Source organism: Pelophylax lessonae (assembly GCF_965119305.1).
Source record: "Pelophylax lessonae genome assembly, chromosome: 3".
NCBI lineage: Eukaryota > Metazoa > Chordata > Amphibia > Anura > Ranidae > Pelophylax > Pelophylax lessonae.
The window spans coordinates 419,806,545-419,818,574 of record NC_138770.1 but is presented as its reverse complement, the minus strand read 5'-3'; the positions used below and the strand labels follow the sequence as shown (position 1 = coordinate 419,818,574).

General features: G+C 43.6%; 1 protein-coding gene across 1 annotated transcript in view; it reads right to left on the bottom strand.

Annotated features, from left to right (window-relative positions):
- LOC309551408 (uncharacterized protein) overlaps positions 1–12,030 on the bottom strand; it is a gene marked incomplete at its 3' end in the record, with an annotated part of 50,293 nt that overhangs the window by 27,719 nt on the left and 10,544 nt on the right. The window contains exons 3-4 of the mRNA XM_082251982.1: positions 11,460–11,574; positions 7,551–7,735 (exon numbers count right to left, since the gene is read on the bottom strand). Of these exons, the coding sequence (XP_082108108.1) occupies positions 7,551–7,735; positions 11,460–11,574 (300 nt within the window). The remainder of the gene's footprint in view (positions 1–7,550; positions 7,736–11,459; positions 11,575–12,030) is intronic.

Here is a 12,030-nt window from a genome sequence, read left to right as displayed (position 1 = left end):
ATATTTCCTTGCAGATTCACAGCAGGCTGCCCACTGCACATGAGCGATCCACGATGTGCCTTGTTACATGGTCCCACAATCTTCTGGGACCTGTGACATGTCCCAGAATGTTCTGGACGGGGGAAGTTAATGGGAGAATCCCGGTAGTTCCTTATGGCGGTCTGAACTAAATTGGAAATGGGTACCTGGGAAAACCATATACCCCCCCCCCCCTCCGCCAAAAAAATAGAAGAGGATAGAGGAGGGGAGAAAGGCATATAGAGAAACTTTCCCCTTTAGGATGAAGTTCCGCTTTATAGAAATATAACTCAAGGTTTCAGGTGTGATGAAATGCTGTAAAGCAAGAATGCTTTCAAAAATATATACATATTTTAATTATTTATTGTTATTAATTTACAAAATGCAAAGTGAGTGAACAGAAGAAAAATTGAAATCAAAATAATAAAATCAAAATATTTGTTGTGACTACCTTTTGGCTTCAAACCAGCATCAGTTCTTACATTTGCACACTTGCACAAAAGTCAGGGATTTTGTAGGATTAAATTCAGATGTATAATTTACCAAAAAGGTGCTAAAGAGCATCAATTTCATATGTAAGTTGAAACACATTAACTGAAACAGCTGTGTAGGAGGCTTAAGTCCCGGTTCACACTACCGTGACTTGTCAGGCGACTTGGTTGCCTGAAAAGTTGCGGTCCATTCAGTGCTATGGGAACGGTTCTAATAGGAGCGACTCAAGTCGCTCTGACTTAGAAAATAGTTCCTGTACCACTTTTGACAGAAGTCGGAGCGACTTGCATTGACTTCCATTATGTGAAGTCCGTGCAAGTCGCGCCGAAGTCACGGTGCACGGCGACTTCACTAGTCGCACCCGAAGTCATGTCGCCATAGTGTGAAACTGACTCTTAAACTGGGTGAGGAACTGCCAGACGTTACTAAGGTGAGTTTGTGAAAGGCAGTTTTATGTCACAGGTCATACACCATGGCAATATTTAGCACAGCAACAAGACACAAGGCAGTTATACTGTATCAGCAACGTCTCTCCCAAACAAAGATTTTAAAGCAGACTGGGGTTTCATGATGTGCTGTTAAAGCTCTTCTGAAGCAGCACAAAGAAACAGGCAACGTTGAGAACTGTAGACGCAGTGGACAGCCAAGGAAACAGATGATAGACACATCATGCTTACTTCTCTTCAACATCGGAAGACATCCATTGGTGCCATCAGCACAGAACTAATGGAAACCAATGGGACCCAGGTAGACCCATCTACTGTCCACAGAAGTCTGGCCACAAGTGGTCTTCATGGAAGAATTAGAAATGGAAAAAGCCATACCTCCGACATGGAAAAAAGGCTTAGCAACTCAACTACTGTATGTACGAAAACATTGGAACTGGGGTGCAGAAAAATGGCAGTAAGTGCTCTGGACTGATGAGTCAAAATGTGAAATTTGTGGCTGTAACAGGAGGCAGTTTGTTCACCAAGGGGCTGGAAAGCGGTACAATAATGAGTGTCTGCAGGCAACAGAAAAGCATGCTGGAGGTTACTTGTAAGTTTGGGGCTGCATTTCTGCAAATAGAGTGGAGATTTGGTTATAAACAATGGTGTCCTCAATGCTGAGAAATACAGACAGGATACTTCATCTGATACTACATCATGCCATACCATCAGGGAGGCATGTGATTGGCCCCAAATCTATTCTGCAGCATAACAAAAACCTCAAACATACAGCCAATGTCATAAGGAACATTTTTTAGGGTAAAGAAGAACAAGGAGTCCTTGGAGTAATGGTTTGGCCACCACAGAGCCCTGATCTCAACATCATTAAGTCTGGCTGGGATTACATGAAGACACAGAAGGATTTGAGGCAGCCTACATCCACAGAAGTTCTGTATTTAGTTCTCTAAAATGTTTGGAGCAACCTACCTGCCAAGTTCCTTCAAAAACTGTGTACATGTGTACCTAGAAGAATTGATGCTGTTTTGAAGGCAAAGGATGGTCACACCAAATATTGATTTGATTTGAATTTCTCTTTTATGCATTGCATTAATTAATAAAGTGAACTATTAACATTTCTATTTCTGAAAGCATTCTTAATTTACAGCATTTTATCCACCTACCTTTACATAGTAGTGTATGTTAGAAAGGATGGATAACAGAGTCACATGTTGACCAGATCTGTCTATGCATTTACCACCGCCATGCAGCTTTTTCTTTACGTGTTCCCGCTGCTAATTGTGATTGCAAGTTAAAGACAAGTGGAAGGGGTCTGCCCCACCAAAGTGTCTGCTGTTTTTCAGATTTTCTGGACAGAGGTCACTTTATCCTGGCCTGGCCAGTCAAGTTGGATGAAGACTCTGAACGTGGAAAAACACCAGGTGAAGATGAACATGGCAAAAAAAGGCATTCACAAGTTAAGCGTGTCATAAGGTACAATGTGCTCAGTGTGCTTGCACATTATGGCAAAAGCTCCTAGAGGCCCCAACATTCCTAGCAGTTTGATTCCACTTTAAAACTACATTAGTGTACTATAGGTATACATCTAGAGATTACCCACTGATGAGATCTATATAGCTGTAGCATCTACATGTTCTAAATATTGACCCTACATTTGCATAAAATGCCAGGCATTCTTTGACTGCATATATAGAGGGACTCCATTGAATATTTTTTTTGTGCTGGTTGGTAGAATGGAGTGTTTCCAGTGCAGCAGTATCAGTTTATGTACATAAAAGCATAGCTTGCTTCAGTTTTAATCACTAACCAAGAACCATTATGTAGATAAGGAATTCTAACTTTACTTTGACTTTCCTAATATGAATACCGGTCCTGCATCAGTGACTGGGAAACTGATGAAGGCAGGAGGTCAGTATAACAGTCAAGCTACTGGCATTTTCATAAGAAATTCAGCAATGGCAGCCCCTATGTTTCTCTTAGAAAGGTCTACTTTAAATTTATCAGATTAGCCACTAGACAAGTGGTACATCGCTAGGGGTGCGAAAACGCAGTCCCCAAATGTGGGTCATCTTTTGAGGACATAGATTCGAGATTTCATTCTGTGGTGTAAAAAGGTTGAGCAAAGGACCACAGGCAAGTAAAATATGTGCCTGTTAGCCTAAGGTGAAAAAAAAAGTATAAATCCACTCCAGCTACCCCAATGTACCCCAGTGCACAATAAACATAGAAAACTGTTTTTCTTAATACATTAACACAAATTTATAATATAGAGCTGATTTCCATTGAGCATAATTTCTTTTGCAAGTTTATAAAAAAACAAAAACCTGAAAATAAAAAAATTAAAATTATTGTTGAAATTATTGAAATTCCTCACTTGACCTCTGGAAGGTTTTATTCCCTTCCTGACCAGGCCATTTTTGCGATACGGCACTGCATTACTTCAACTGACAATTAATTGCACTGTACCCAAATAACATTTTTGTCTTTTTTTCCCCACAAATAGAGCTTTCTTTTGGTGGTATTTGATCACCTCTGAAAACATTTGATGAAACTGAGGTGATCAAAAACCACCAAAAAAAAGCTCTATTTGTGGGGAAAAAAGGACAAAAACAGTACAGCGGTATCAGTTTATGTACATAAAAGCATAGCTTGCTTCGGTTTTAATCACTAATCAACAACCAGTATGCAGATAAGGAATTCTGACTTTACTTTGACTTTCTTGATATGAATACCGGTCCTGCATCAGTGACTGGGAAATTGATGAAGGCAGAAGGTCAGTATAACAGCCAAGCAACTGGCATTCTAATAGGAAATTCAGCAATCCATACTTTAAATGTATCAGATTAGCCACTAGAGCAGTGTTACATAGCTAGGGGTGGGAAAACACAATCTCCATAAGGCTACGTTCACATGTGGGCATAGCGGATCGCGGGCAGAATCACTGCGACTCTGCCCGCGATCCAGAAATCATTGAAAATCGCGGGACGCCTGTGCGATGCCCGTGATTTGCAATGGCACCCCAAACGCTGTGCGATGTTGCCGCGATTTCAGCCTGCCGAATCTCCGTAACATCGCGCAAACAAAATCGCGGGATGCATGACGCACAAAAGAAGCTCTGTTTGCGTGATGTTACCGCGATTCGGCAGGCGGAAATCGCGGCAACATCGCACAGCGTTTGGGGTGCCATTGCAAATCATGGGCATCGCACAGGCGTCCCGCGATTTTCAATGATTTCTGGATCGCGGGCAGAATCGCAGTGACGCCCACATGTGAACGTAGCCTAACAGTTCAAATCTCGGCCAGTTCCTGCTGAAGTGGCTAATCTACAAGTATTTGCATTTAATAAGAACACATATATTCTATACAAGATCATAATAAAATTAAATAAATAAAAAAGCCTTTAAAAAGGTAAACTTAGGCAGACATAAAAAAAACTGAATGTAATACAATTTTACATTCATTAAAAATAAATATATTTTAAATGCAACCTACATTTGTCTTGATATCACACTTTTGTAATTCCCTGCACATTAGGATTGGGAGAAGGAAGGTCAATACACTGAGCCTGTGTACACAAGCTCTAAATCCCTGCACAGGCTGGACAAATTTACAAATGCTTTGGCAGATAATTTTGTATTTCAACTGTGTATTTAGCTAGCTAGAGTCCATATTTAAAGCTGAACTTCATCAAAATGGGGAAGTTGTGATTTTCCTCTTCTTCTACTTTTGACATTTTTATTTTTGGGAGGGGTTAATTACCAGCCACTTGTTGCTTCCACAGTGACTCACCTGGTTGCCATTACCTGTCTCATTAGTCCAGCCTACAGTCAGCCCCTTTTGGCTATTTAAACAGCTTTGCTCATCCCCTCCATGCCTTTGCGTGTTATAGAATCTTCAGTGTGTTCCTGTGTATAACTTGGCTTGGCTGACTTCTCTTCTTTTCCGATACCTGTTCCTGCTTTTGCTCCTTACTACTCTGATTTCTGGCTTCCTGACCCCTGCTCTTCTGATTACCCACTCTGGTATCCAACTGGCTTCAGATTTGGACTAGGTTCCTGAACGGTGTTAATTTTGCTATGTTATTAAAGGTGTGATTTTAACTGCAATTTCTGTCTCTGCCTGGTTTATGGTTCCTGACAATATCTTAAAGTGGTTATAAAAGGCTGTTTTTTCTTAAAATAAAAAATAAGGTATACTGGACAACTCCTCTCCGCAAGTGCAGTCAGCTTGCTATGGGGGCATTCGTGCAGGCATGCGTTCATAGACACACACAGCGCAGCTCAGCCCTGCCCCCTTCTCCCTCTTGACAGGATTTGATTGACAGAAGCCTCTATTGTCTCTGTTTCCTGTGAGAAGAGAAAGAAGGGAGAGCGCCACTGCAGATGGGCACGTGCTGGATTAAAAAAGTAAAGTAGAAAAAATAAATGACTTGTGTAGGTGTTTAGGTAGGTGGGGGGATACAACTACTGGGACATTTTTACCCTAATGCAGGGAATACATTAGGGTAAAAAAAATGTCTGAACTCCAGAACCACATTAAAATTTACCAACTTCCCCTTTAAGGCAAATATGACTCTAGGACAGTGGTTCTTACCCTGGGTTCGATCGAACCCCAGGGGTTCGGTGGGTCAGTCTCGAGGGTTCGGCACACCCTCCGCTAGTACCACTTCGCTGTCAGGGACTATTTCTCCAGTTTCGGGCATGTCCTTCCGCTCCTGCTCCGTGCCGTCATCATGGAAATACATAACATCCAGTGGCGTAGCGTGGGGGGTGCAGGTGGGGGCGGCCGCAACATCTGGGGGGGCGCATCCGCTCCGCAGTGTCATGTTACTCACTCTGTCATGATAGGCTGGCCGCCGCCGCCCGCTGAGTCTGCTCACACTCGCAGCTCTCTCTGCCCCTGGCTCACTCTCACTGCTGGCTGTGCAGCTCGGCTCCCGGCCGAATCCGATCCAGCCGGAGCCGGCGTCGCCCACTGTGGAGTGGTGGGGGGGGGGGGGGGGGGGAGACAGGCCAGGCATGCGGTGCGGAGAGGGACTGTCTGGGGGAGGGACTAACCCGTGCAGCGGCCGCCCAGCGCAGCGCGGGAGAAAACCACCAGGCCAGGCAGCCGCAGCAGCAGAAGAAGCCGGCAGGTGAGAGGCCAGAGAGCCAGTGGTGACAGTGGTGCTGCAGCCTGCAGGAGGAAAACCTAGCCTGTGATCGAGAGTCGGGACACAGGTGAAAAAAAGGTAGGACTGGAGTAGTACTGGCTGTACTAGTCTAGTGACTGACTGTCTGACTGTGTGAGAACACTGAGAAGACTATGTAAAGGTGATCTATTTTATGGGGAACCTGGCCTGCTGTAAGGGGGGAGATCTAAATGGGGGACGGGACCTCACCTCACCCTGGCCTGCTGTAAGGGGGATCTATATGGGGGACATGATCCCCCATATAGATCCCCCCTTACAGTAGGCCAGGGTGAGGTGAGGTCCCCCATATAGATCCCCCCCTACAGCAGGCCAGGGTGAGGTTAGGTCACTCTGGGGTCCCCCATATAGATCCCCCCTTACAGCAGGCCAGGGTGAGGTTAGGTCACTCTGGGGTCCCCCATATAGACCCCCCCTACAGCAGTCCAGGGTCCGTACCTCACCTCACCCTATCCTGCTGTAAGGGGGGAGATCTTTATGGTGGACGGGACCTCACCTCACCCTGGCCTGCTGTAAGGGGGGGATCTATATGGGGGACCTGGGATCTATATGGGGGACCTCACCCTGGCCTGCTGTAGGGGGGATCTATATGGGGGACCAGGTCCCCTATGTAGATCCCCCCTTACAGCAGGCCAGGTTGAAGTGAGGTCCCGTTCCCCATATAGATCTCCCCCTTACAGCAGGCCAGGGTGAGGTGAGGTCCCGTCCCCCATATTGATCCCCCCTTACAGCAGGGTGAGGTGAGGTCCGAGGTCCCCCATATAGATCCCCCCTTACAGCAGGCCAGGGTGAGGAGAGGTCCCCCATATAGATTCCCCTTACAGCAGGCCAGGGTGAGGAAATGTCCCGTCCCCTATATAGATCTCCCCCTTACAGCAGGCCAGGGTGAGGTGAGGTCCGGGGTCCCCCATATAGATCCCCCTCACTCTGGCCTACTGTAAAGGGGGTGATCTATATGGGGGACGGGACCTTACCTCACCCCGGCCTGCTGTAAGGGGGGATGCTGGACATAAAAACAAAGAAAAGGAACAGACTTTGTTGCGAAAATGACATGAGAGTGGCACTTGCCAAGATAAAGCCACGCATTTCTGAACTGGTCTCTGAAAGACAAAAGCAGAAGTCACACTAATTTGCAGTAAATATTCATTATTATGTTTTTGTTTTTGTGTGAAAATCATGTTTTAATGGTTTTGTTCATTTTGTGCACCTATGTATAAATATATACCTAAAATAATATATACCTATGTTTTGAATTTGAAAAAATCATATTTTATTTTTCCAATTAAGAAGGGTTTCGGTGAATGCGCATATGAAACTGGTGGGGTTCAGTACCTCCAACAAGGTTAAGAACCACTGCTCTAGGACCACATGTTCACTATAAACCTGTAAGTGCTGGTTGTGTATACCTGTGTCTGAAGAACTTGCACTTTTTGATTAGTGTTGGCTAAGCTGAGAGTTTCCCGTTCAAGCTCCTGTTTGCTATGCAGTATGTCCATCTCCTTCTGTGCGATCTGTCTGTTAGTGAGCTCCTTTGTCTTCTTCAACTGAACAATCTCCTCTAGCAACTGCTTTTTTTCTTTAGAATGAAAAGCTACAAAGACAACGCAAAACACATTTGTTTATAGCCATCAGGTACTACCATTGTATCACTCATTGATAGTATTAATATACAATAGATAGAAACTAGAGCAAAAAAACAAAAACAAAAAAAAACAAAGATGGTTGAAGATGCATGCACCTATTGGAAATAGTTTGTGTCTCTGCTGGTTAGCAGGACTGAGCATTGGCAAATGTTTGTTTTGTGTAACAGGCGTTACAAATTAGGAAATCATTTTCAAGCTTGTTCAATATAGCATTGCAAAGAGCAAAGATAGTATGAAAAGTAGTGATTGACTGATATCGGATTTTCAATGCCGATACCGATATTTTGCCTATTGATCATCGGTATCGGTCGATATTAGCCAATATTTTTGTACATTTAAAAAATTTTTTTTTATTTTACACTTGACAGGTACTGTTGGAGGCATCTGGGGGTCTAAAAGACCCCAACCCCCTCCTCTGCTCTTAAAAGCATTCAAAACAGCCAAGTTTGGCTGTTTTGAATGCTGTCATTTTTTTTAATCTGGCGCCGAATAACCCGAAGTGATGTCATGACATTACTTCCGGGTTTTTACATGGAGACCCGATCAGAGCTGAATGCGGCTTTGATCGGGTCTTCTCTTTGGCGGCCCTGCAGGTAGGATGCTCGGGTCTCCCGGTGGGACAGGAGACCTGGGCGAGCCGTGGAAGGCTGCGGGAGGGGGGGTGGGCGTCCCCTCCCGCTCCTTGTAATGACAGCCAAGCAGCTTCTCAGCCGCATCGGTTGTAATTACAAGACAGCCAACCATCGGCTATGGAAGCCGGTACCGGGGTGAGGCCTCTAGCTGCAGGCATCACTCCAGTACAGCACTTTCCTGAAATATCAGAAATATCTGTAACCTCAGGGGCCTATTCCGGTATATCGGGGAAAGTGCAGATCGGCCCTTGACATATCGGCTTTGCCAATAATCAGCCGATCCCTAATGAAAAGTGAAGTGCAGTAACCAATTACAATTAATCAGATTTCACTTTACTTTGATGAAATCAGTAAAATATCAATACTGTTTGGCTACTTTAGTGTATTGTACAGTGCACACTGGTCAGGCCATTATTAGGGCATTTAGTGGTATAAACAAAATATTGTAATACTTTCCCAATGGGTCAGAGAACAGTCATTTATGAACAAGAGGAATTTTTACTTACCTGTAAATTCCATATCTTGCAGTACAATACAGGACACAGGCAAAGTATTCAAAGGGATATTGGGACCTTTTGGCTCGTTATCAGTGCCGAGTTTAAAAGTCTGTATCATTGATGGTATGGGGTGCATTAGTGCATATGGAATAGTCAGCTTGCACATCAGAAAAAGCACCATCAATACTGAAAGATATATCCAGGTTTTAGAGCAGCCCATGCTACTATCCAGGTGACATCTTTTTCAGGGAAGGCCTTGCATATTTCGGCAGGACAATGCTAAACTGTATACTGTATCTATGACAACAGCATGGCTTCATAGTAGAGTCCGTCTGCTTCACTGTCCTGCCTGCAGGTCAGACCTTTCACCAACTGAAAATATTTGGCACATCTTGAAACCAAAAATATGACAAAGAAAACCCACTGTTGAGAAGTTAGATTCCTATATCAGGCAAGAATTGGACAACAAACCCTAAGGCTTTAGAACCACTTTAAGGGATCCACACAAAAAAAGCAAAGGGGAAGGTTGCTGTAATTGCTCTGTAGCAGCACCATCCGTAAAAGCAGGGTCATGTTGGTGTTTATTGCCCTAGTCTAGTTAGCTGCAGTCTGACATACTGAACCTACAGCGAAATCTGGTTGCAGGGTTTGGCCTTCAAGAGTAAAGAGCGGCTTTAAGAGCGTCCTAAATTTTCTATCTACAGAATCTTTGAAAAAAGGAAAATCATTAATAGGTACAGTGAAATGTTTGTTTAAGAAAGAGATGGCAGGATCAAGCACAGGAACAGGCCATTTGTTTGTGAAATCTTTTTCCAATGGATAAAGTCTGGGAAAGATTTTGAAGGCAGTAAAATCCTGTCTGGAGTGACTCAATCATAATAAACTGCACATTTCACATATCTGTTCAAGAACAGGGAAGGTTTTAAAAGTAGCAGTGAGTTTTTCCATGTTAGTAAGGATGTTGCGTAAAGTTCCCTATTCAATATAGCGGCAATCTGGGGAAGGAAAATCATACAAAGGTTCCTCCAATATTGCCTTTGTGTTCTCCTCATACCCTTCTGTGTCTGCCTCATATAAGACAGGCATATTGGGGTCCGGCTGAGGCAGAGAAATGGGGGTAGGGGAAGAGGCATGGCATTTTTGAGCTCTGAGCAAAGATGGCTGTAATAAAGTTGTTATTTGTCTAAGGAATTGTGACACAGATACAGAAAACGTTGCCTTTGTCAGGTAGGCTGCTAGTTGCACGCCAGAAATATACCTAGAATCGGATGCAGAGACCTGTGCTAGAGCCAGCTCCTGTCCTGCGGGCCTTTGGTAGATAGCCATTGCAAAACCACAGACTGACATTCTATCTTTCACCTGGTCTCTGCTACAGCTGCGCATGAGGAAATTCCCCTGTTGGGTACTCACGGAGTAGGATGCGGAATGAAGAGTAAGCGTGTCCAAAAGGAGAATGCAGAATCCTGGGTGTACACCCGTCTAGTGAATTCTCAAGGCAGAAGAGCGGGAAGAAGAACCTGAGTACCCTATAAGAATTGGAGATAAAACGTGTGATCTGCGGCTGAGACACAGTCAGAAGTATACAAGGTGACCATGTCTTACCTGTTCACGATGCTTAACTGCATTTAAAGTCCAGGCTTCCCCCATCTCAGTGGCCATAACCACAAAGGGGTCTTCAGGGACTGGGTTCCATAGAGATAGACCACAGCCCCTGACCTATATAGTACCCTGACTCCACCTGTTGCCAAGGTGAGCGACCATGCAGGGTCCAGTGCCCAAAGCAACCTTATAGGCTGTCCCTACTTTGTGGGATCTCAGTCTCAACGTTTATCAAGCTTGCGCCGATCCGGCATTAGAAGGCCGTGAGAAATTGATTGAAGAATTCAAAGACAAAATAATAAAGGAAAATTAAAAAGTGGTTAAGCTAAGAGGGATTTCTCAGTGAAGGAGAAGAGGTCAATCACCCTAGGACACTAGCACAAAACTGGGGATTCATGGAGTGGGGTAGAGTTATAGGGGAGGTGCCCAGTGGGCATGTCCTCAAAAGCTTTCCAGTGTCTCTAATCACTTGAAAGTATGATCCTAAAACCATGGATCCAGGAATACTTTGCTTGTGTCCTGTACTATACGATTAAGATATTAGCTTTAAACCCAAAAAAATTTATTTTTTGACAAAATTTTGAATGTTCAAACTTTGTTGAATACAGCTAAATAAATGGCAATTTTGCCGAATTCAATTCATTGCTGCTTTAATGTACTCGCTCTGTGGCAAATCTTGTTTGCCATGTCACAGTGTTTACTATACTGTAAATACACAAATCCATGTGTAACTAGAATAGATTGATAATGTTACATTGCTGTTAAGTAGTTTAAACACCGTGTCTACCCAGTAAAAGATTTTATGGAATTGTTCAGTGCAAAAAGAAGTGCTTGCATTTTCTTCTTAGAGTAGCATTTGGTAGAGCATTTTTTTTAACCTGGCCTCCACAGCAAAACACTTACTTCTCCAGTAAATGTAATTTAATGAATATACAGTTAGTTACCGTCAGCTTTTCTGATTTGCTCTTTCACGTATTCTAGATCACGCTGCAGCATTAGTAAATTTGCATCTTTACGTTTCACTTCAAGCTTTAAGCCTTGGCCCTCTGATCGAAGGTCCTAGGAAAAAAAGGTAACAGTATAATTCTGCTTGTTTTTTAGCAAAACTATCCTAGATAACTTCCTTATCCTAGACTGTGCATACCTTTAAAATGTTTAGGCACTCCATCAGAACTATCACCCATCCATCCTTCTGTCCAGTTTTTTACAATTCCCCTTACAAATTTTATCTAGCGTTCCCTGATCTTACCACTGTCACTTGCTTTACTTAGAAGTGTCCTGTTTGATATTTTTTGCAGTACTTGACATCACAGGTTGCTGGTGAAAAATGTAACTGCAGATCTCTGTCCCATGAAAACCAGGGAAGAGGTACTTGTAATGCCCCATACACACGTGCAGATTATCTGCAGACTTTTGTCTGCAGACTTACCTTTTCTATGTAGTGCAAGGGCCTGCCGGATTGCATACAAATTGAAAGTGTTTAGGTTTGACCTCATATTATATGGTTTTGGTAAG